Source organism: Bos grunniens, chromosome 13, assembly GCF_055505025.1.
Source record: "Bos grunniens cultivar Pamir isolate PY7600 chromosome 13, Bosgru_T2T1.0, whole genome shotgun sequence".
NCBI classification, from domain to species: domain Eukaryota; kingdom Metazoa; phylum Chordata; class Mammalia; order Artiodactyla; family Bovidae; genus Bos; species Bos grunniens.
The window spans coordinates 4,739,418-4,765,541 of NC_141177.1; the positions used below are offsets into that span (position 1 = coordinate 4,739,418).

Here is a 26,124-nt window from a genome sequence, read left to right on the forward strand (position 1 = left end):
TTGCCTCCAGTTTTGATTTTTGTTATTGATAAAAAGAACATCTAGGAATGAGTACTTCAACAACCACAACACAGATTAAAAACAATTAGCTTTAGGAAGAAAAGAGTGAAAATAAGCCTAATGTCAGTTTGTCAAGGAGACACGGCGGTTCTGAGAAGTCCTAATTGAGAGCGAACTATTCAGCTGGAAATAAGCAACAACTCAGGAATAAATTATGCATGGTCACTGTTAAATATTTTATCCATCCTTAACCATTATTTGTCTTTGCAAGGCTAAAAGAGGAGAGGGAAAGAAAACCCCCCAGTCCGATCTTAAGCATCATCAGTCTTGTATCTTGCCTCCCTCCTAAAGTCTTCGACATTCAAGCGTAAACCCTGCAAAAGAGGAAAAACGCTAACCATGATTAAAACAAGAAATTGGCAGGCTGAACTTGAACTTCACAACTTGATTAAGAGACGTCAAGGTGACCTCACCTTCTGTCTCCAGCTTTTCGTCCTTCAAAATCATGAACATTTTGCTCTGCTAAACGTGCTGTTTTAAAAAGCAACATTTATGAATTCTCGGTGACGACCAGGCAGAGGGGTTTTGTGTTCCCCTGGCATTCAGGCAGCAGCGGGACAGGACATCGGGGATATCTGAGGCGCTGTCAGAAGCTGATGTAGCCCATTCAGCCCTCCGCCATTTGGCCAGCTTCCCGGCCACTCGGCCTCCTCTCCTGGCTCTCTCCCTTCCCTGTTTACTTCCTCTCCCTCCCCTGTCGGCTTGGCTGATGGAGGCACACGCCAGCCCCACTGGGCACGGGCCCTGGGAGCACCAGCCAGGCCCTACGGGGGCGGAGGGAGGCCGTGGAGGCCAGCTCGCTAGAAGAACCTTCATGGGCAGCAACGAAACTGTGACGATTTTATTGCAAAGGTTTTACTCTTGTTTTCCACAGGGGACTGGAAAATTATTACAATGGCCATTTCGGGGTGAGATTTGTTTGAAGTTACTTTTCAAGTATTGCGTAGCATTTTGTGGGCTTCCCCGGTGGCTCAGATGGTAAAGAATTACCCTGCCAATGCAGGAGACCCGGGTTTGATCCCTGGCTTGGGAAGATCCCTCGGAGAAGGGAATGGCAACCCACTCCAGCATGCTTGCCTGCAGAATTCTGTGGACAGAGGAGACTGGGGGCTACAGTCCATGGGGTCACAGAGTCGGACATAACTGAGCAACTAACATTTCTACTTCTGGCATTTTGTATGGCATTTTGTGCCAGAAGTGTACATTATGTTAATGTTATAGACTTTTAAATTTTTTTTATTTAGGGCCACACCAGGTGGGCTGCAAGATCCTAGTTCCCCAACCCAACCAGGGATTGAAACTGTGCCCCTTGCAGTGGAAATGCAGAGTCTTATCTACTGGACTCCCAGGAAGTCCCTTTTAATCTTTTTTTTTCAGTACGTTAATGTTAATTCCACGTGCCAGCAGACTAGATGTGTGTGTGTGTGTAAATGCATGTACTCAGGTTAAAAATCAACTAGTTAAAAGCTGTCTGTGTGTGTCTGACAGACTCGCTCGGTATGTCTCAAGTCTGAAGTCAAGGGGAGATTCTGTCAGCAGCCAAGGACTTCTGTTCAGGCCTGAATGGTGGGTTTTCCATTTAATGCCAGGGCTCTTCCCTGTACCTGTGCTCCTAAGTGTATGGTTATGTCACCCCACGATTGTCCAGTTGGTTAATACATGTTGTGCAGTGTTCAACATATCGCACCGTTAAAGCTGTTAGTCCATTTTATCTTCATTTCAAATATCTGAATAATAAGCCTAGCATCCACTTGAATTCCTGGTGAGGGTTTTAAATGCTAATAAAACAGTAGACTTGCCTCCACCCAGCAAAAGTTACCTGTGTGTGTGTTTCTAAACCAGGAATCCTTTCCCACGCTTTCCTGCTTTACCAGATAGAGATTCACAGAGATGAAATCTGCATTCTTCGTAAGATACCTGGTGCGGATTGTTCCTCCTGAGAGTGACTGACTGGAGCTTCTTTCTGATTCCAAATGATTCTGGGGTGTCACCGGTCCGCCCAGGAAGCAACACTGACCAGGACTGCTGTTCCCATGCTGTCACCATCACGGCATTATTGGAAGGCCCACATTCTAAAGCCCTCTTTTTCAAGGTCCCTTTACCCAGGCTCGGCAGGTAACATTTCACCAAGTTAATGATTTCGTTTCTGAGTCACTAAGCATACAGAGTTTTACCTGAGTCACCCGGGGCACATACCTGAGACAGCAGCTGCAGGCTTCTGGGAATGTTGGGGAAAACCTGATTTGCAACTGACTACCCAGCACAGATTTAAAGCTAGCACAGGACAGAGAGCCTGGGAACAGGACTCTTATGTTCCATAAGAACAGCTCCTTGTTCTTTCATCGAGTGGAACCTGCTCCAGGTCGGCGTGGAACAATGCCGTGAATGCTATTCAACTGTCGTCTCAGGCATTGCTGGGGGATGGGACGGGAAAGGAATGCTATACTGATACCATCTGTGGGTGGGACTGTTCATCAGATTCTAGCCTTTTTTGTCTTCCCTTTTGCTGGATAGCCCGACACAAAAATCCAGCCCGGGGTTTTCCAAGGCTTGTTTCTGCACGCCTCTAATGATTTCTATGGGGAGTTACTATACTTGATCAACACTGCAATTCTGGAAAGTCAGATTATACTAATTTAAGGAAGTGGGATCCCTTGCACAAGGGGCCGGAGACCGAAGCTTGCTTTTGCCAAGTTAACAGCACGGTATACGCCCAATGAGAAAACGAAGATTTCTGTACATCTTTATGAATTTTAGAGGCGTTTATAAGCCGTGTTCCTTAATGCAGTTCTGCCAAGACTGACACAGATGGATTTCAGAACTTTTCAGACTGTCGTGTACACAGGAAGCACCTGGGGGGAGCTTGTTAAAATGTAGACTCCGGGCCCCACCAGCAGAGAGTCTGTTCTGCAGAACAGAGGTGGGGCCTGAGCGTGGGCAGCTCTAACTTGCATCCTAGTGAAGCTGGAGCTGCTGTCTGGGGGCCACGCTGGAGTCACATGGCTGGAGGACGGCTCTGGGCTGGTCACCGAATCCCTCTGGGCCTCAGCCATCTCCCTGAGAACGGACGGAACCGCTGACATCCAGTGGCAGCTTATTAATCCCTGGGCACTGTCCTCAACCCTCTGCACACACTACCTCACTCAGTCCTCAGGAGACGGTTTCACGGTGAAGGAATGAGAGCCGTCGATGGTCTACGGTTCCGAGCCTCTGAGACGGCACTGGCCACGGGCAGCCTGCAGGCATCTGGGGCCGGCTGGTCCGTGTGGTCTCTCTCATGAGTTGTTTTAAAAATCAGGATGTCTCATGGGACATTCTGGATTTCTGATATCGTCTTTTTAAAAATATCTATTTTTGTTTATCCGGTTGTGCCGGGTCTTAGTTGCAGCATGCAGGATCTTCAGCTGCTGCATGTGAGATCTAGTTCCCTGACCAGGGATCAAACCTGGGTCCCCTGCGCTGGGAGCGTGCAGTCTTGGCCACTGGACCACCAGGGAAGTCCTCTGGTATCTCCTTAAAAGTCTGAAGAGCTGGCAACAGTGGGCGTATATGTGCCCGAGTGGTAACGTGGTAACAACGCCACGGCGTGGCTGTGTGTCTGTGTCTAAAGGGAGACTCTGGTTTACCAGCCCCACCCACCCTACCCCACACCAGCCCCTTGGGCATTCCATTTACCCATTGCTACACTCAATAGGCCAGCAAATTTGGAAAACTCAGCAGTGGCCACAGGACTGGAAAAGGTCAGTTTTCATTCCAATCCCAAAGAAAGGCAATGCCGAAGAATGCTCAAACTACCACACAATTGCACCCATCTCACACGCTAGTAAACTAATGCTCAAAATTCTCCAAGCCAGGCTTCAGCAATACGTGAACTGTGAACTTCCTGATGTTCAAGCTGGTTTTAGAAAAGGTAGAGGAACCAGAGATCAAATTGCCAACATCCGCTGGATCATGGAAAAAGCAAGAGAGTTCCAGAAAAACATCTATTTCTGCTTTATTGACTATGCCAAAGCCTTTGACTGTGTGGATCACAATAAACTGTGGAAAATTCTGAAAGAGACGGGAATACCAGACCACCTGATCTGCCTCTTGAGAAATCTGTATGCAGGTCAGGAAGCAACAGTTAGAACTGGACATGGAACAACAGACTGGTTCCAAATAGGAAGAGGAGTTCGTCAAGGCTGTATATTGTCACCCTGCTTATTTCACTTCTATGCAGAGTCCATCAAGAGAAACACTGGACTGGAAGAAACACAAGCTGGAATCAAGATTGCTGGGAGAAATATCAATAACCTCAGATATGCAGATGACACCACCCTTATGGCAGAAAGTGAAGAGGAACTCAAAAGCCTCTCGATGAAAGTAAAAGTGGAGAGTGAAAAAGTTGGCTTAAAGCTCAACATTCAGAAAATGAAGATCATGGCATCTGGTCCCATCACTTCATGGGGAATAGATGGGGAAACAGTGGAAACAGTGTCAGACTTTATTTTTCTGGGCTCCAAAATCACTGCAGATGGTGACTGCAGCCATGAAATTAAAAGACACTTACTCCTTGGAAGGAAAGTTATGACCAACCTAGATAGCATATTCAAAAGCAGAGACATTACTTTGCCAACAAAGGTCTGTCTGGTCAAGGCTATGGTTTTTCCTGTGGTCATGTATGGATGTGAGAGTTGGACTGTGAAGAAGGCTGAGCGCCGAAGAATTGATGCTTTTGAACTGTGGTGTTGGAGAAGACTCTTGAGAGTCCCTTGGACTGCAAGGAGATCCAACCAGTCCATTCTGAAGGAGATCAGCCCTGGGATTTCTTTGGAAGGAATGATGCTCAAGCTGAAACTCCAGTACTTTGGCCACCTCATGCGAAGAGTTGACTCATTGGAAAAGACTCTGATGCTGGGAGGGATTGGGGGCAGGAGGAGAAGGGGACGACAGAGGATGAGATGGCTGGATGGCATCACTGACTCGATGGACGTGAGTCTGGGTGAACTCCAGGAGTTGGTAATGGAGGCCTGGCGTGCTGCGATTCATGGGGTCACAAAGAGTTAAGACACGACTGAGTGACTGAACAGAGCTAAGACCACCATTCTGTCCTGGTGTTATATTTCAAAAGTAGTAAGCTTTGAACTTTCTGCCGTTTCTTTCTTTTCTCCTGCTGTGCCATGGGCCTTGCATGATCTTAGTTTCCTGAGCAAGGCTGGAACCCAGGGTCCCAACAGTGAGAGCACTGATTCCTAAACCCTGGACTTCCAGGGGCCCTGAAGTCCCTCTGCCACGTCAGACTGAAGCTTCTATTGGGTTCATGTCCTCTTTATACACTAGATTTGTATCCGATTTCCTTATGGTAAATGCAGGCCAAATAAACAATAATACCTGAAACCCCCCCCCAAAATGTTGTCACTATTATGAGATTTAAACCTTCCTTTCAAATTCAGAACACCCCACTGGACCCCCAAACTTCGTTTCTGCTTTTACCATGTTCCTTGGTGAGGGCTGCTGTCTGTCCCCATGCACCTTTTGCACAGCAGCTTATGCTTTTAACTCTCCCCTTTATGAGAAAGGTGCGCCCAAACACTCGTGAACAAAGCTGCAAGTGACGCACCGCGCTCGCTGTCCTTTCACAGGCTCCTTCTGTCGAGACTTCCCTGGTGGCTCAGATGGGAAAGAATCCGCCCGCAACGCGGGAGACCCAGCTCGATCCCTGGGTCGTAAGATCCCCTGGAGAAGGGAATGGGCTTCAGTGAATGGGGTTGCAAAAGCCAGACACGACTGCGTGCCTAACAGTATTCTTCCGTGAGCCGGACATGACTGCGTGACCAACAGTATTCTTCCGTGAGGTGACAGAACCCTGACTCCCCGACTACTGGAGGTACCGCCGCTCACCGAGCCCGCCCAGACGTGGGTCTGGAACTGGACGGGACCACGGAGAGTGGGCTTTGAGGCCTCGACTGCCATTCATGGGAAGGGGAGGCTCCCTTCCGGGTGGGTAGTTAATGGCAGAAGGTATGCTAGAGTTGCTGCAGAACATTTTTGTCACCACAAAGGGGTCATTTGCCTGAGAAAAGTAGCAAACAGGATAGCAAAACCAGAAACAGAGATTCTAATAAGGCATCTATATGCCAATAAAAATTAATTTAAAAAGAAAAATAATGGAGATTCTAGCCTGTGTTGTAACATATAGCAGCCACTCGCTCCATGTGGCTACTTTAAATAAATTAATTAAAACTACACAGAGTTAAGGGCTTCCCAGGTTGCACTAGTGGTGAAGACCCGGGCTACAAAGACCCGGAGACTTTGAGACGTGGGTTCGATCCCTGGGTCAGGAACCCACTCCAGGATTCTTGCCTGGAGAGCCCCGTGGACAGAGGAGCCTGGCGGGCTGCAGTCCTCGAGCAGAGCTGGACACGACTGAGCGGCTAACACACGTGCGCATCGTTAAACATTTAGTTTCTCGGTTGCACCAGCCACAGCTCGGACACCTGTGGCTTCGCGGCTCCCGTTTGGATCAAGCAAATACAGGCCGTTCCCCTCACTGTATTAGGTTCTCCCAGCCGCACTGTTAACATATCTGTGCTGAAGTTCTAGCCCTGACTGTTCAGCTCTGTGAACCAATAAATCTTTTTTTTAGTGAAGCAATTGGAGCTGGGTTTACGGTATTCATAATCAGAAGACTCCAAACGTGGGAGTCTCCCGTTAGCTCTCTGGAGAACATGACCACAGGATTTCAGTTTCACTGGGGTGGTTTCTTTCCACTCAGGTCAGTGCCAGAAAAAATAATCACTGGGTCCACAAAAGTGCTTAAACAAATGGCACTGAAGAACATCCATGCCACTTCATCATTTTTGTATTGTTTCCCCAATTAGAAAACAATTGAGAACGTGGATTGAATGGATCTGAAAACAGATGCCTTTCCTAAGTCCCGTGGGTGTTTATCAGCCTAAGAGTAATTAGAATAATGGAAACACACAAGAATAGAAGTTTTTTAAGTGTTTTAACGTCAATAATATTGAAATAAAATGACACGATGTGCCTCCTGGCATGGTAATATGAGGATATAACATCGCATTCGTAGTGTTCTTGCCAGATACTTGAATCTAATTATGAGGAAACAGACAAACTCGAATTGAGGGACAGTCTACAAAACAATTTGTCTCTACTTTTTGAAAAAGGTCAGAAAGCTGAGCAACTGTTTCAGACTAAAGGAGACCAGAGATGTGACATGTGAATGCAACGCCTGGTTCGGGTTAGATGCTGGATGGAGGGAGGAGTTCTCTGTAGAGGACGTTATGGGGGCAACCGTTGAGACTCTAGTACGGCTTTTGTGTAATCCATATGACTGTCTCAGTTAGATCTTTTGAATTTGATAACCAAACTGCAATTGTATAAAGGAATGCGTGGGAGAACATCCTTGTTCTCTCATGCTTGTCTTCAGGGGCTCAGGGGCTCTGATCTCTGCAACCAGTTCTCAGATGTTTCAGGAAAAACAGAGATAAAACAAGTGTGGTATGATCTGGGTGGAGGGTATAGGCTGTACTTTTCATGCAGCTCTGTTCTACGTTTGAAATTATTTCAAAATAGGAAAGCAAGCAAGCCATCAATGCAGTGCTTTTTTCCCCACCTGGAAAAAAATAGCCTAGTATTTTCCATGGCAAATTTCTCAACTGGAAAACAAAGTGCTTCACAAGTGTTTGTCAAAGCCATTATACTACAGTATCTTTAATACAGAGACTCACATTACACTTAACATAGTTTGTGTCTGCTCTTCTGGCATAATTAATAGCAAATCCGTTCACTCTCAAAAATGTCCCAATGTCAATTATAGTCACTCTTACTTTCAGCCACTTTCTTTTTTGTAACGAAGTGTCGTATGAGTCAGTATGCTTCATGGAAAAAAAGAACATTAGCATTTTTTAAAAAATGAATTTACGTATTATTTGTATAATGGAAAAAATGTTACCTTTACTAATAATATCTTAAATAACGTTGCTATCCATCCCTGGGGATTACAGCAAACTAGATAATTATAATGAACTAGAAAAAAAGATTTCCTATTACACGGAGAACTGAGAGCTTTTTAAAACGGGAAGGCACCTAAATACAGCTTGTAAATAAAATACAAACTCGTAACATGAATTTATAAAATACACATCAAATGTTGTAAAGCAGCTAGATGAAGACATTAGCTTTTAAACGTCAAGACTTTCCACGTCTTCTAAGGTTCTCCCCAAACTGTTGAGACCTCAGCCACCAAAGTCACTGACACACACACATAACTCTTAAAGTTTGGTCACCCATAATTAAACCTTTCATCAGTCTAAAAGATGGGAAAACCAGAGCAAATGCCATCACTAGCTGCTGCTGACCGTTAATTCAAGCACGTTACGGCACATGACCAGAAATGGGTTGGCTTTTCCTTGCACGTTTTTCTTCCTGGTCCCCACCAATGGATGATGTGTGGGGTCTACATACATGATGTTGAATTTTTACCTAGCGGATTTGCTGTTTTTAAACTGGGGGAAGGAACTGGTTGTCATCCTGCATGCTGCCTGGCAGAGAAGTTAGTGCAGAGATCAAGCTAGCCAATTACAGGGTGACTAATTTGGAATTAGAAATGGCTCAGGAAGAGGGTGTGTTTTATTTCGGGCCTTTTATGATGTTTAGTATAAGTTGAATCCAATCCATATAGGCGATACCTATACCTAGGGTGGTGATAAAAAGTGTAACTAAGTGAATTTGAATTTGAAAGAGAAACTGTCACTTTAGAAACAACTTTTGTCTAATTTCAAACAATCAAACATCTAAGTGATAATTCTGGGATGGGTATCATGTATAACCTCTTACATTCTCTGAATTTAACCACATTTTAAATGCCCTAACCCTAAGCTGGGCATCGGCAATTACAGTGAGGAGTCCTAACCACTGAAATTCTAGGTGTTGAGCTTCTAAAAGTTAAGAAAGCTAGGATCTTGTTATAACGTAGCAATTTTCTCCCTTTTCATTTTCTATTTCAGGTGCTTGCTAAATACTCGTTGGGTGACTTTTCATGTATTTTTGCAAACAAGAAAGCAGCCTTTATACAAGTCTATCTTTATTTGTAAAAAATAATATACAACTAAAGCTAATTTGATTTTTAAAATCAAAGTTCATTTAGTGATAATGTACATTTTATAATAAAATTGTAGTAAAATACTGACATTTGATAGTTTAAACAAAGTATCATTCATGTAAAAATCATGTTGCATGTAAAATTTAATTAGAAAATTCATAGTTCACAAAAGTACATATATTTTGTTGATAGCTCATGAGGACATTATCATAAACTTACTTAAGATACAGAACAAAATTCACAGTTAGCTTGACATTTAGTACTATAAAATTTTAAGGTGAATCCACGGATATTTTTGTTAATAAGGTACACTTGAAACAATTCAGACTACCAATGAATTGACGTTTTATTGTATAACCAAGATCTGTTGGTTTTACAATATGTCTAGTAATCAATCACTTCACCAATAATTTCAATGAGAGATCCAGTTGAAAAGACCACTGACATATACTTCTGGGGGGACAGTTAAAATAAGAAGCACTAGCAGCTTTGATTTCCATTTTCATGAATACATACAAGACAGATCTATATGTTTACAGTTAAAAGTTGTTCAAAAAGTCAAGCCCTGAAGTATTTCTTCCCCTAAGAGAACAGTTCTGATGTTAAAACTTTGTTAAAAAAAAGAGAGAGAGAGAGAAAGAGAGGTAGTATGTGAAAGTATTTTTACTTAAAATGTTGAACCCCTGCACCGCTCATAATATAAATGAAATGTAACCTTCTACTTACTAACATTTTGCCATTCAAGAGTTAAGCTTGTAAAACTCAACAGAATGTTAAGCCTGGAATGCCATCAGAAAAGAGTGGTTAAATAAGCGGAAGAATTTCTATGAATTCAACAAAAAGTGCACTGTGTTACCTAACATCGTGCAGTTAATGGTTTAGTGATAATGTTTAGTGGTACAATGTGAACAAAATACGTTGAAGTATTCTGAGTCAAGTGATCTTCATTTAAGCAACTTTACTTCATATACTTTTACCATAGAAAATATCCTTCAAAACGGAGTCATTCGATTCTTCATTGTTTTACTAGCACACAATTGTTATAAGGTATCCATTCTAGCCCTATCATAAAATTAATCAATAAATAACTCTGAGCGCAACAGCCGTAAGCCAGGGGACTCGCGTAGTTCATACTATTCTCAGTCTTTAGATACAAGCTACGTAGTGCCTGTGCACCTCATACGACGAAACCAGGCAAGAACGAAAAGTTAGCAGCCTTACTCTTACCTTGTTCTAAGTGGATGCATCACAAAGTAATAAATAGCCTCTTAACATTAATCGAGATACACTCTACCTGTCAACGGTGAATACTACATGCTTTCCATAAAGTGTAGGCAGTGTTCCTACAAACCCCACTAAGGAAAACCCAAAACTTTCATATTAAAAGTGCACAAGGCTGTCCTGTGTATAAAAATCTCTTAGTTTGGGTGTGTTTTTTTTTTTAATGAAAATCATTCACACTACTCAAACACATTAAAAGGGTATAAAAGCAGACCAACAAAATACACAAACAAGAAAGGAATGATTTCCAATGAGATTCGGAATGAGGACAAGAAGACATGGGAGAGAGTCTCCCACATCAGCAGGGGCGATGGAACTGCCTTTCATGACATCTAAGGGATGCCTGAATGGAATGAGTTTGTAAATGTGGAAGTCACAGGAGGGACAAACGCAGATCTGATCGATTGTTAACAGTTTCTTAATTCAGGAACATTGCTTCAGTGCTTTGTAAGTTGAAGCAGCCCCTAAAAAACAGTTGGTTTGATTTCTTAGAAAATGAGGCGAGGGGGGGAAGCATTTGGAAAAACTGTTACAATTAGCAACAGAGGAACAACATTTAAAAAGTCAAAATAAAATATGGGCATATAGGAGCCAAGGTCCCCAAACTACCGAATTGACAGACTTCTTCACATTAGAAATTAAAAAATACAGTTAAGGGAAAAATTAACCAGGCTCTGCACAGCAGGTTAAATATGCAACCACTTCAAACGGAAATGATCTAGTCCTTAGGGTGTTTAGTTCTGGGAAATGTGCTAACATCCAGTTCTCTATAGACAAAATAGCAAAAGCACATCATTTCAGTAGCAAAGGCCCCTTTGTTTTAGACTTGAATTTACCTCTAACCCACCAAAGTTTATATGAATTATCAAACTACTATTTCAATAACATTTTAAGCTTGCGAGATATATATATTTATTTTTTTTTCATGCCTATCCCAGATCACTTGTTCAGAGGTATATAATGCTTGCAACTAGCCAAATTTACAAAGAGTCTCCGTGGCATCCTCGTTCAGAAGACATTCAAGCCGTGATGGTCTCATAGTGTGATGACCGTTCCATCTTCCTCTAAGAGTTTCTGATCTGGAGCACGCGTTTCGAACTCGGTGCCGGCGCCACTCGCTACTGGTGGTAAGCTCACTTCGTTGGCAGGGATGAAACCGTTCTGCCCAGATTCGAAACTGAGCTCTACCTGCGTGAGCGACTGCAGGCTCTCGGCGCTGGGCGCTGCCCTGGGGATCTGCCGCGGCTCCCCGCTGTCCTCGATGACGATGTCCTCCTCGTCGTCGCTGTCATCCTCCCCCGGCTCCAGGCTGGGCTCCGGCGGCGGCGCGCAGCTGGGGAGGCTGGTGTCGGTCGACTGGCCAGAGCTGCCCGAAGTCCGACTGTTCCGGACGACGTTGTTCCTCTGGTTGGCCGGCCGCACGGTGATGATGAGGTTGCGGCTGTTGGCGATCATCATGTCGGTGACCTGGTCGAGGCTCTTCCCGGAGACTTCGATGCCGTTCACCTCCAGGACTTCGTCATTGACAGCCAGCAGCCCCGTGCTCTGAGCCAGGCCCCCTGGCACGAGTCTGGAGATGAAGATGCCCGGGACCTTCTCCAGGCCGTGCGGGGTCACCCGGACGCTGGCCCCGTCCCGGATGTAGAAGCCCAGCGGTTTCTCTGTGCCGTACTTGTAGAGACGCACCCGGCGGTGCGTTTCCGGGAGAATGTCCACGTCGATGATGGAAGACACAGGTCGGAAGTCCTGCGGCAGGCTAATGACGATGTGCGGCTTTTTTCTGTGGTTGTCGGGCCGCAACACGTTGGTTAGAACATTCTTCTTCTTGATTAGTGTGTCTGTACCAAAGGCACTGTAGTCTGCTTCTTCTGTTCAAACAAATAAAATAAAATAATTATAGGAATGCTATGAAAGTACACGTTTATCTATGGTGGAATCTGTACAGAAAGGGCAACTCAAAACATATTTGGTACAGAAACAAAACTCGTTAAATATTAGCCCGTTGAGTGAACTCCGGAGTTGGTGATGGACGGGAGGCCTGGCGGGCTGCAATTCACGGGGTCGCAGAGAGTCCGACACGACTGAGCGACTGATCTGACCTTAAAAAACGGAGTGCAGTAGGAAGACACGCTGTGCCAGGAAAAACCACTAGGGGGCCCTCTCAAATAGTCCCCGTGAAATTACCAGCAGTTGACGTTAGGTTTTATGAAGCTCAAGGACTGAAACATTAAATACGGCAAATGAATCTCTGATAAGCCTCACACACACATTCTCGACACCATTTATAACAAGTTATTTACACTGTATTTTCCCTACATTTGTTCAAAACCCTCCAATTTGCATGTTTATATTTGACTTAATGACATGAAATTGGACACTTCTGAAGCTCAAGTACCTGTTTTAGAGGTTGGGCAGACTGTACAGGCAGATCTCTTTTATGGTGCCTCACAGATAATTTTTTTTTTAAACAAACAAGGTCTGTGGCAACCCTGCATCAAGCAAGTCTATCAATGCCATTTTTTTTCAACAGCATTTGTTCATTTCGTGTCTCTGGGTCACAGTTTGTTAACTCTCTCGGTATTTCAAACTTGTGATCGTTGATGTCACTACCACAAAAAGATGATGACTCACTGAAGGCTCAGGTTACGTTTTTTTTAAGCAAAAAGGTATTTTAAAATGAAGGGTTTTTTTAGACATAATGCACTTATTTGAGCCAACATTCATGTGACTCACTCCATTGAGATAATCGCTTTATTGAACCCACAATATATCCAAGGTCCGCCTGTAATTAAGTGTAATGGATAATACACATAAAATCATAATGAAATTAAATGAACGTGTATCAAACACAGAATTCTGGTCTTCTGCAAGTACACTCTCCCTCAGTTTTCTGGGCAAGTTCTTAATCTTTCATTTTCCCACTTTTCAAAGAGGCTGAGCCGAGACAGACACAACAGGTAGGGGGCTCTGGCAAAGCTGAGCGCGCCTGACCCGATAACGGGTGTGGCTTCTCTTGCTCCAGGCAGCTTCTCTTCAAGGACTGTAGGAATCTGTGTGGCCAGTCCAGCTTGTCAGAGAGTCTTGTATTTTTACATTTAAAAAAATCTTCCCATTTTAAAATGCTGCACCCAATTAAATAACAACAATAACCTGTTTAAGCTAAGTAACACCTGGGAGTGGGGAGTGACTTACTCTTCAAGTCAGCCATTGATTATTTCTGAGGTCAAACAGGGAGAACGGGGCACTAAAACGCGATCTTCTTAAATTGCGCAGCTGGAGGCAGACAGCCTACAAACCACACGCCTCGTCAGAGGACGAGGAAACAGAACTAACAGCAGGCACAGAAGGGGAAACCATGCTTCAAAAATAACTAGAGTGAGGGTAAACTAAAAAGAATCTCCAAGGATTAAAAAAATACGAATTTAAAAAGACAAAAGTACCCCCAAGATCCCAAGAACTAAAGTCCTAGTCTCCACCAGTGCTACAGAATGACAGGAACATCACCAGCCTGTGTCTGCAACACGGCTTCCATCTCCAGTTTCTTGTCCTCTCTCAGCCTCCTCATTGATGACTATTATTACCTTTACTTCATAGGAAATTAAGGGTACAAATAGGAGTACAAGTTGGAGAAGACTCTTGAGAGTCCCTTGGACTGCAAGGAGATCAAACCAGTCAATCCTAAAGGAAATCAGTCCTGAATATTCATTGGAAGGACTGATGCTGAAGCTGAAGCTCCAATACTCTGGCCACCTGATGCGAAGAGCTGATTCATTTGAAAAGACCCTGATGCTGGGAAAGACTGAAGGCAGGAGGAGAAGGGGATGACAGAGGATGAGATGGCTGGATGGCATCACCAACTCGATGGACATGAGTTTGAGTAAACTCCGGGAGTTGGTGATGGACAGGGAGGCCTGGCGTGCTGCAGTCCATGGGGTCACAAAGAGTCGGACACGACTTGAGTGAACTGAACTGAAGGGTACAAAGTACGTTACAGGCAGAAGACGGGCCCAGTTTTCTGACTAGACAGCAGTGTGCACATTCACGTCATACAGTGAATGCTCAGTGCACACTGAGAACTTCAGCGACGTTTTCTCGGGGCGCCGGAACACGCCTCAAAAGCTAGTTTCAGAGAAATGCACAAGACCAGGGGTACTTAATTTGGGGGCACTTTTACCACCGGGGGATAATTGTGCTTCATTTATGGAGAAAGTACTTACACTGTGTTCTTACAAAGACAGAAATTTACTTATAATTTGGCTTGGGAAATAAATCCACTGACAAAACAATCTTTTGGGCAAAATGTGGCCAAAAATCTATCAACAATCTTCTCCTGACTGTGTTCATTCAGAACTGGATGTGTCATTTTATAATCAGTTAAGAAAGCTCACACAATTTTTATGTGGGAAATTTCAGACGATACAGAGAACAAAACCAAGTTGCCTACATACCTACTCATGGGAAACCTGACCAAAAGCCCCCCCCAATCTGCATAATTTGGCATCGCCTCCAGACTCTGTTTGAATGCTCTCTGCTAAATTCTCAAAAGCAATATGCCCCAGTACAAAGGCACCTTTGTTCCCCCATCTAGCTAATCAGTTTCCAGCCACTGGGAAAAGAAATATTTTGGCGGAAAGCCAGGGTGCAGGGTGTCGGTTTAAAGTGTAAAGGTGAACATGTACAGGGACCAGGGCTGACGCTCCACCTGAGCACGTCTGTCAAAGTACAAAACTGGGAACGGGACCGGGGGTTGGAAACCTGGCTCATGGCAACCTTTCACTTGCATAAACCCAGGCTGACGCAACAGCGCGTGATACAGGCTCGTGCAGCAACACCTCACCTATCCCGAGCCCGACAAGCTCAGCTCACCGAGATGGATGAGGGCCTCCACCTGGAATGCCGCCGAACAGCCGGGCTGGATGTCTCACTTCTTACACACAGAAAGCTCCTGTGCTTCAGTCACCGAGAGGGAGCCCTGTGGGCCCTCCCTCTGAGCCTCTTATTATTTAAACATTAATCCCCAAACCCCTGGCTATGTCATTCCTCAGCTGAGTCATGAGTCAGGACTGAGGGTCCACTAGTGAGTGGCAGGCACAGATAAAAAACAGAAGCCTACAGCGAATATAAAGCAAACCTCAAAACGAACAAAGTATTTCTATAAATCCCAGAAACGTCCCTGCACAGTTAGCAAAACAGCGACCATTCCTGGGAGAGTCATCAAGAAAGTTTAAGACTATGATCCGTTTCAAGTTCTGCTGGAAGACAGGGAAGAATGAAATAGTTTGGGGAACTGTTCTAGTTAAGGGGTGGCCAACCTTTTTCTACAAAGAGTTGTACCATAAATATTTCAGGGTCCTGTAAGTCACATGATCTCTGGTGTAAAAGCAGCTGCAGGCAATACAGAGGGGACTGAGCATGGGTGTTTCCATGAAAACTGTTACAAGACAGCCAGCGAGCCCGAGTTTGCCAACGTTTGTTCTCATCCAAAATGATTAAAATGAAATAGATGTGGCAGCTTTTTAAAAGGATTAAATGTCACTCAAAGCAGTATTCACGTTCTGCAGATCCCTTCAGTTTCTAATACAAGGAAAATCAACCACCAGCTACTTAAGAAGCACCTACTGCCGCGTGGCCAAGCCTTGCGCTCTGTGCCACAGATCCGACACAAGCTGTGCGGAGGCCCTTTGCTTTCCAGGCGTTTACAGACTAACAGAGGAGCCGGCAATTAACCGAGAACCGGAAACCACCATGATTACAGAGATGCCAGGAGCTGTGAAGTACCCTGGGTTGAGGGAGCCTGTCAGTGGGTGTACAAGGGCAACGCCCGCCTTGCTCAAGGAAGTGAGGCTTACGCTGAGACTGGAAAAGAAACAGCAGCTCACCGGGTGGGAGGGAGGGAAGAACCTGCAGGCGCAGCCAGCCTCCGGAGAAGGTAGGCTGGGAGGGGAGCGGGGAGGAGCTAGAACCAAGTCAGCAGACAGGGCCCTGCAGACACCGGCCCCCCGGGGAAGAGGGGAGGGTTCCAGACTTCAGCCTAAGGCCAAAGGGAAGAAACCCCAAGGATTTTCTGGCTGCAAGCTGGAGAAGGGACCTGCGGGGCAAGGTAGGAGGTTACTGAGGGTGATTCAGGATGGCACCTGGCCTGGAGCAGAGGCAATGGGGATGGGAGATAAGCCTGAAAAATAATTAGAGCACAGTTTCAACAGGCTTGGTGACAAACTGATTGAAAGAAAAAAAAAAGTATGTGTCAAAGGTGACAGCCAGGTTTCTGACATAAGCAACTGGTGTCATACTGTGAGATGTTTCTCTACAGTTTCTTTTTATTTTACTTAATTTTATTTCTTTTGTTATTTTTTTTTTACAACTATTAAAATTATTTTCCTTAGGCCATTTCTGAATTAAACCCAACTCATTAAACGATAACCTTAAAACACATCTCCCAAGTCACATCTACTGCACGGCACAGTTCTAAGAGATGGCTGAAGGGCCACCCGGTTCCAGGTATCTGGGCCATAAGGCCATGTCCTGAGGCAGATGAGGCTTAAAGCAAGACCAGCAGTGTCCCCAGCATGCTCCTCTGATGAAACCTGCAGTACACACATGTTTGTCTGATGGCATACAAAAACAGTCGGCGGCAGTGCGGCAAGGAGCTGTGATGGTATCCTGATCGGATCTGGCGAGGAGTCCACGCCTGTCAGTGGGGCTCAGACCTGGCTGATCATCATCAGGACGGGATGGGAGGCTTTTGAAAAAATACACATTTCCCTGGCCATCCTCCAAACCTACAGGGATGACCTGAGTACTTTTACTGTATTTTTTTTTAAATTGGAATACAGTTGTTTTTCTTTTAAAGGTGTAACCTTTAAATATTGTCTAAGATTGTTTTCCATACAACCACCTGTACAAAAGAAGGAAAACTCTTTTTCCCTCAAATAAATGAGGAAATTCTAAACTCCAACAGGGCAAAGGGGGCTGGCAAAAGACCTGGGAATCCTCTCTGAAAATAACTTTTAAGATATCAGGTTTTTCTGTTTTGATTCTTGCTTCCACGATAACAGCCCTAGAAACAGTGCCTAGGGTTTTTCGCCTCTAATGATAAACTACTGTAAAACATAAAACTTTTCAAGATATGCAACAATGTGACCTCCAAAATCATGCTATGAAGTGGTTTATGCCTTCAATTGTGAGCTTTCACTTCAAAGAAACCTTATTTGATAGAGTGTACCAAATTTTAACAGGTCACATGGTTTCAAATTTTAAAATTGTGTTTCTGTCTGTCTTTTTGGTGCCATATCAAGTGCAACCCACTGCCCTGCTGATTCCTAAACTGGAGGCCACAGACCAGAAAAACAGAAAACATGTTATCATTAAGCAATAAAATGTAACCATACTTAATATCATGTTTTATATTAGCTTCCTAAATTTAATGTTCACTAAAGATTATGCAGAATCAGCGTTCTACTTAAGCATCTGTCCAGCTTTGTTTAGAAGAAAAAAAGTATCGCCACGAACTATAGGGCACTGCTTAACTCTGTAAGACCACAAACACCTTAACGCTGCCTAAGTAAGGTGATCCCAGGTCTCCGGGGGGCAATCTGGTAAACGTGGGCGGTGGGGGCCCTAGTTGGGGTGGCCGGAAGAGGCCCCTCTGAGACAGTCGCCCGCACTGAGGCCTGAGGGCAAGGAGGCGGCCTCCGGCGGAGCTGCAGGAAAGCGTTCCTTACAGAAGGAACAGCACGCGCAGAAGCACGGAGGCCGAGGCAAGCCCACCAGGCCGGTGGGGTTGGAAATCAAGGGGGCTGTCGTGGTTCTGGAGAGGAGGACGGAGGAAGGGGAGGCTGTGGGCCCAGATCAGGAAGGTTCTTGCTCTGTGTGCGACGGGAGCTACTGGAGGGTTTTAAGTGGGAAAGAACTGACTGACTGACTTCTCATTTTTTGCTTAAGTCATATCTGTATTAAACATAACACTTTTAAAAACAAAACTCTTCTGCTGAACACACCGCATTTTTCTAAATCCAACTCTAAGGGCTATGAATCCTACTGACATTTGCCTCTACTGCACAGAAAACTTCTGTTGACTGTGTTTACTTCAAAAGTCCCTTTTTGAAGAAGGGAGGAGCAGAAGATAACCACCCTTAAAAGAGGTTAGGATTAATCCTATGAGTGTTACAATGCCAGTAACATAAACATGTGATCGTATAATCCACAGCCTATAATCTTTCTAACAAAGGGGATAATCCAACAAGTTTGTCAGATGGCAGTAGTTTAAAAATAGTCATTCTACATTTAAATACACTTCCAAATAGCAAGTAAATTTTAATGAAAATTACAACCGCTAACAAGGAAGGCCTTTTATTCAACAATAATGATTTAAATCATTCTGTTTAAAATGACGAGTTCCACCCACATGTGCCGTCTTTCCTTCTCCAACATTCTACGCATAGCTGTCTAATAACCAGCCCTGGTCTTCGTCTCTTCTAGCTTTTCTGTCTACTCCCAAAACTTTCAACTATCGCTTTCTGCAGACTTTCAACTCTTTGCCCACCATTTCTGATTTTGCGCGTGACAAGGCTGAAACTCACTGGCCAGATAAGCTTTTTTTCTGGCCTAAGAGGAAACCAGTTTTCTTTCCAAGTCAATCTCTCTTCCAAACTATGCCTGTTTTATGGCCCTGTCCCAGCGATCAGGCTCCAGTCCAGGAAGCTATCTTCTGCTGGACTCCTCCTCAACTCTCTGACATCTGGTGAGGAGCGTGGTGCCTCTCAAGTCCTCCCCTTTATCTATCTCACCTCGTCTCCCGCTGGGGTGGAAGCAGGCAGCATCTCTCAGCTGCCTGCTCCTCACTCAGATTCATTCAGAGTCTTCCAGAAGTAACATCCTAGCTGTACCAGGCTCCTGTCACTTACTGAGGAAACCTATCTCAGGTGTCTCTGGGAAAACGAATTTGTGTGATTCTATTTGGTAAATAGTCAAGTGGTACAGACATAAGTTACCCTACCTACCCTCGGAGGTTTATTTTGTTGGTGGACTTGAGTTCCTCCAAACCCAGAAGCAAAGATACACAATCAGTGGAATTTCAGAGCCCTGGGAGTGGTCCACCGCTTATCAACTGGTTTGAAATAAAGTTTCGCCTTCAAGGGTAATCTCGGCCCACTCTCTCACACTGCTGGCTGGGTCGGTTTCCAAGCACAGCCAGGCCTGAATCACCCACCAGGACTGGGCTGGAGGCTGTCAAGCTGCCTTTCCAAACCTCCTCATTTTCCAAAGACAAAAGCAGCAGCAGCATGCATGGCGCCCAGCTACAGGCAGACACAGATACTCACACATGCAAGAGGCCACAAAGTTAAAAAAAATTTTTAGGGCTTTTTAAAGTCAAAATACATTGCAGTGCTTGCCATATACAGTGGTTATTTATTTATTTTTTTTTTACAGTGGTTATTTAAAACGTTCTTCTGCAAGACCAATTATCAATGTTTACATTCCTCCAAAATAATGACTTACTAATTTTCCAGATAATTAACTGATTGTATTTTCTGTGAGAAACACCTTAGAGGAAAGTGAACATTTAGTGGAGGCCTAGTGCATGCCATGGCACTGCACTGAGCTCTATTAAACCCCCAAGCAATGCTATGAGATGGTATGTTCATTCTACAGATAAAGACATTGCAACCCAGAAGAGTAAACAGCTTTCCTTCAAGTACCTAGTAAGGCCAGTCCTCTTGCCTGGAAAATCCCATGGACAGAGGAGCCTGGTAGGCTGCAGTCCATGGGGTCGTAAAGAGTCGGACACGACTGAGCGACTTCCCTTTCACTTTCATTTTCAAGTACTAAACACAGCATTTCAAAGTCGTGACCGACTCCCTGTGGCCCATGAATTGCAGCCCTCCAGGCTCCTCTGTCCACGGGATTTTCCAGGCAAGAATACTGGAGTGGGTTGCCATTTCCTCCTCCAGGGGATCTTCCCAACCCAGGGATCCAATTCATGTCTGTTGCATCGGCAGGTGGGTTCTTTACCACCAGAGTCACCTTAGTTGCCACCAAAAAGGGAGAATGTTTCTCTGACTCCAAAGCCACACTCTTCCTACCACATCTTTCTGAATGGACAAAATCACATTCAATGTAAAGATTCAATATGTTCCTAATTTCCATTAAGAAAAAGAATCTAAGGGTTTACAAAGTAATCAAAACTTTCTAAAGTGCACTTAATTAAGTGTAAAGATGTTAATAAACCAATAATATCACAGATGTCTTAACTCGTTAGTTAATTTGGTAATAAGATTCACACAAAATGTCTAATTCCTTAAATTTGTGGCAAACTCTGTATATCCTATCAATGAGGAATTAACAACTTCTAATTCTCAAACAATTTCTCTGGATGTTGGTACTTACCCTTTTTCTGTATAAAGATCCTAAGCAGTGGGTTGGCCGTTGAAACAGCTTTGTGATAATTGTCGTCATTATTTATAGGTAGTAAATCGCCATGGATGTCTGCATAGCCTACTAAAACGTCAACATTGGGTATTTTATGAACATGTTGCAGTAATCCATAAAACTCCTCAAACTTTCCAGGTTTTGACCTTTCCAGCGAAAACCGACGAAATTCAGCTCCAAACTACAAACAAACATATTAATTTTAAAAAAGGTAACAGGATCCAATCTTATAATGCATGACATAGAAAAATTCACAGATGCAAGTTTCCTTTAATAAAGAAGACAGCCACAGTTCATAGTCAGAAACCTCACTGAAAGTGGAGGTCTCAGTCGTGTCTGACTCTTTGCGACCCCATGGACTATACAGTCCAGAGTATAGTCCAAGGACTATACTCTCCAGGCCAGAATACTGAAGTGGGTAGCCTTTCTCTTTTCCAGGGGATCTTCCCAACCCAGGGATCGAACCAGGTCTCCAGCATTGCAGGCGGATTCGTTACCAGCTGAGCCACCAGGGAAGCCCCTAGAAACCTCATTATCTGGAGATAAAACAGCCTAGGGAAGACACAGAAATGTGCCTGCTCACTGCTGCATCTCTGAAGGGCATTCCCTTCAAGAGACACAAGCTCAACTGAATCCCCGGGGTACCCAGGCCTCACTGGGGACTGTCCTGCAGAGTGAGTCAGCTCAAACAAGTCCTGTCTGGAGTCCAGATCCTGACAACAGTCTTCCCTCCTCACTCAGGCCACAGGGTAACAAGGATGTGCCTAAGTCTCTATTCTGACTGTCAGCAAAAAGCATCTAGGTTTCCTCCTCCATAAAAGGAGTAACAACTTCACAGGAAGTGGCAGGAATTAACTGCAGCATACCCAAGTAGGACTTTGAACTTCTTGGCATTAAGGTACCATATGAATGGAGGCATATTATATAGAAGAAATAAATCTAAAGATAAGAAGTGTCTTCCCTATGTTAATCTTAAAAAAAAGGCAGCTTTATTAATACATTAAATATATGTCATACAACTACCCAATTAGTGCAGAAGTGTTTACGTGCTTGGCACAGTGCTAGGCCCTAGAGAATGAAAGGCTCGGGCCTGCACCCGAGCTCAGCAATTAGTGGGTAAAGAGAATAATTATATGAGCGGTATTAAGGAACCACACAAACAGGGAGGCCGGCACCTCCATCATACCCAGTATTTATCTTCACAATTCTGATACTCACGTCTGCTTCCCTACTCTAGAATCCAGATGCCACGTGATTTCAGTGGTTCTTATCTGACATGAAGGACTGGCTTCATCCAGTCCATAATGAACAGGATCTGTGACTTACTCTGAAACTAATGTGGAAACCTAAGAAAGATTCATCAGCCTTCCTCAAAAAGTGCCGCAGTCACACAAGTTTGGGAAATGCTATATAACTATAATCACGCTCTTGGGAATCACTGGGCAGACCAGTTATTAAAGACGAGGTGAAGCCCTGGGGTTGATGAAAACAGAAAAAAAATTTTAAACTGTTTGCCAAATGTGTTTGACCACTGAATTCCTTTTTCCTCTAAGTATCTATTATTGGATAGTAACACTAGTTGTACTACCAACAGGGCCTTAAACATCATGCAGAGAAAGTCCCTACTGGAATCATTTGGTTACAAATGTGTCCATTCACTTCCCCAAGGACCCCATGGGCTCCCTGGATTCACCACTTCTGTTGCGGCAAAGAAGTTTATCCGCCTTGCTTATACCCATACTATTTGCTAGTTTTCAATTAAAATGAAAACTCAGTAAAACCACCTCTTACTTCTAATACATTAAAAGTTTCCAAAACACATTCCTCAAACGTAAACACTAACATTTGTCAAGAAAATAAGGTGACTCACACCTAAAGCGCTCAAAAAGTTTAGTCACACCTTCACATTTCAAAGTAAATAAAAACTGGGGAACACCCTTCATATCAGAGTCAGTCTTATGATGTTATCAAAAGTCATAGTTTCTCCTCCGTTTTCTTTATCCTGGTATCGCAACATCCCAGTGCTTCTGACTCATCCCCAGGTTTACCACTTCCCCTGGTGAACGGGGGTAACAGTTGATAATTGGATATTTTAGGGCTGCAATGCTTTTGCTAAAGCTTGTGAATAAAAATTCTTTGCTCGACTTTTTCTCTTGCTTAAATGTTATGATAAAAACAATGGGAAATTGTAAGGCTTCACAGTAGATGTGCCCTTTTGCAAAGTTAGCAGAAAAAAAAAAGAGAAATTGTTATGCTTCTTGCAGCAGAACAACAGGATTAAGAGAACTTTTTACTACATGAAGAAAAATACAAAAATAGACATAAAATTAAGACCCAATCAACAACTATTAAAACTTTTTTTAGCCTGGTCTAGTTTGGCCTGGTCATGGGGATGGACACCAGCCACCCAGCATCTTTTGGTACAACACTCTAGAAATGTAAACTTGATTTTAGGACTGGTTCCCCATGAATAATAACCAGGAAATGTACAGCTCCATGACTATTCCAGGTCTTTGATATCTAAGACTGTTGAAGGACATCACCTTGATTAAGAGCTCTCTCAACTCTACAGATATAGGAAGATAAATGTTACCAAAATGTTACCATAAAGAAAAGTCACATGGTAACTGGTATCACAACTTAACTATACTTATATTTGCACGATCCATTACTTTATTTGTACCATTTTCCCCTTTCCAGGAGCAAAGATATGACATTGACAACTTGCTTTTAATGCAGAAGAAAAAGAAATCCTGAAATGTGGATCTGCATACCACAGAGTTGGGGTCACAACCTTGTCATTATCAACTTTGTAAAAAGCTGTAATATCACCACCAAAGCAGTGAAAACGGATGTATTGTTTCACCCATCTGTCCAAATACTGTTTAAATGGTGAAGGTGTCAAGTGCTTTTCTTTAGCCCCTTAAAAATAAGTGTGCAGTTAAAACACAAGGTGTCAGAGACACACTAGAAACCGCACCTCCCCTGGGCCTGATGATCAGCGGCTAGAACACGAGTGGGACCCTTGACTCTGTTTAAGAGATACGGTTCACCAGAAGCGCAGTAGAGCAGGCCAAATATATAATGGGCAGTGTGGGAAAGATTCACAAGCCAGTTGACAGAAGAGACGCACGGAAAGCCTGAAATTCTAGTCCCTACACGCTTGAGGTTTCCTAATCTGAAAGATAAATTACCATTTGACTGTATTCATCAGAGCACCTAGAATCCCTACTCATTTTTTTCCTATGATAAAAAGTAAAAGACCTGCTACCAAGATTAGGACCATGAACTGAATTTTAAGATTACGCAATATCGTGTTTTTCTTTTCTTAACCTCAACTCCCACAAACCCAAACTAGATTTATAACAGAAATGCTGTGAGAAGGTTCAACCATTGGGCACGGAACCACTACTGCCACTATATGCTAGAGGAAAAACTCTCTCTATTTTGTTATCTTAACTCTTAGTTCAAGCACGTCACTTCAATTCGCTATGGCAATTCCATGGAGGACACAGGAGACAGTGTATTCCTGAACCTGCTGTATTTCTGTTCTTATTAAGCAGAAGGGCTTTTAAGATTAGTACCTACTGTGATATGAGTTAAGTTGAAAATAATGTTTTAAAATGTTAAAAATGAATGCAGATCTCAGTTATGGCAACTTACAGGACTTCGCTTATCAACTCCAGATAATAAAAACCCTTTTACCCCAGAGAGCCTTCCTTACTCTACTTCACTGAAAATCACTCCTGGATTTTGCATTCTCCCTTCTACCCCATCCCCGTAATCTTATACTAGGTAAAATTTATTTTTGAAGTTGATACACTTTTCCTTTTCTCCTATTCTTCCCTGTGTTTTGATCTTCCCAACTCTTATTTTAAATGTTCACGGGCTCAGCTCCATGTGCTCTCTTTGGTATTCCAGAAGGCCTAAAACTTATCTTGTAAAAAGGGCTTTAAGGTTTTGTCATAAAAAGCAGAGCTTGTTGAAGTCAAAACCTTTCTGAGCCCCTGTCTTCTCCGAGAATCAGACTAGATTATCTAAGTCCCTTCTGGCTCTTCAATTCATGAAATGCATGCTTGAGAATGTTCTTGGGGCTGCCGATCATCTTCAAATTCCAGCTTAAAACCTCCTTTAGAAAGCATTCCCTCGCTAATCCCGATACACTGTCCTGCTCAGGGAGCCTTGCAATTTAGGAATTCAGAGGATACCCACACGTTGTCATCAGCAGATGGGCATACCGTTGGTCAAGAGGGAAAACACTTGACTTGAAAGAGTAGCAAGATGGAATGAGAAGGGTATCCAAACTCAAAACTGTGAAGTGCCACTCACACGAAAGGTGACCGCGTTCATTTTACAAGATTCAATGCATACCAAAGTTGCGCTAGAAAAATCCCTACAGGAAGCAAAAGCTAACTTTTACATTTGGGTGAGTACGGGTGTTTCAAACACTCTTCCCTCTCATGCCAGAAGGCAGAATTCCTCCAAACCTTTCGTACCACGCTGCGCTCGCTCAAATGCCCCCCCATCCTCGGGTATGCCTTGGGCCTGACTCTCATCCTTGAAGGGGAATGATTTCTTACGGAAGGGGATTAATCGCTCGGCGGGGCTCCTGCCTTACCTGGGGGCGGGAGCGGACACAAGGCCCCCCATCCTCGGCAAGTTCATTCCCCACCGTCTCCAGCCCCCAAGTCCCCCCAGAGCGGCCCCGGCGGTCCCAGACACCCGGCCAGCCCCTGGGGGCCCCAGGCGCAGTCACTGCGGCCCCCCGCCCCCGGGCTCCCCCAGCTTGCCCGGGCCCGCGCACCTTGCTCTTCACCTCCATGGTGCCCAGGCAGCCGCTGCCCGCCCCGTGCCGGTGGCCGCGGTTCATCCTGAGGCCGGGCCCGCGGCGGCCTCCTCCAGCCGGGCCGCCCCTCGGGGGCGCGCGGGGCGAGTGCGCGGCCGGCGGGCTCGGGACGCGGCGGCGGCGGCGGCCCGGGCTCCTCCTCACAGGCACCTGCAGAGGCGCGGCCGCGGCTCGCGTCTCCGCGCCGGGCCCCGCTCTGCTGGCTCCTCACGCAGCGGGACCGAGGGTCGGACTGGCGGCGCGGCGGGCGGGGACGCGGAGCCCGCCCTCCCGGCCTCAGCGGCGGCCGCGACGGCGGAGGCGGCGGAGGGGGCGGAGCGGCGGGGACACGCGCCGCAGCCTCGCTCTCGGCCGCCGGCCCCGCGCGCGCGCGCTCCCTCACCTCGGGCCGGGCCGCCGCCGCGGC

General features: G+C 44.8%; 1 protein-coding gene and 1 long non-coding RNA gene across 3 annotated transcripts; both read right to left on the reverse strand.

Moving 5' to 3' along the window:
• Nucleotides 1–208: 208 nt before the first annotated feature.
• Nucleotides 209–2,831, reverse strand: LOC147359992 (uncharacterized). Of its 2 annotated transcripts, none has more exons than XR_015138892.1 (2): nucleotides 474–2,831; nucleotides 209–374 (listed from the first exon to the last, which is right to left on the reverse strand). It is a non-coding gene; the product is annotated as an uncharacterized LOC147359992 (long non-coding RNA). The 2 variants fall into 2 exon arrangements; XR_015138891.1 differs by having other exon boundaries at nucleotides 1,978–2,709.
• An 8,500-nt stretch (nucleotides 2,832–11,331) lies between these two features.
• On the reverse strand, nucleotides 11,332–26,124 carry PARD6B (par-6 family cell polarity regulator beta). Its single transcript, XM_086331387.1, has 3 exons — nucleotides 25,677–26,124; nucleotides 20,831–21,053; nucleotides 11,332–12,312 (listed from the first exon to the last, which is right to left on the reverse strand). The coding sequence occupies exons 1-3, from the start codon at nucleotides 25,740–25,742 to the stop codon at nucleotides 11,480–11,482; spliced, it is 1,122 nt and encodes a 373-aa protein (XP_086187513.1). The 5' UTR covers nucleotides 25,743–26,124; the 3' UTR covers nucleotides 11,332–11,479.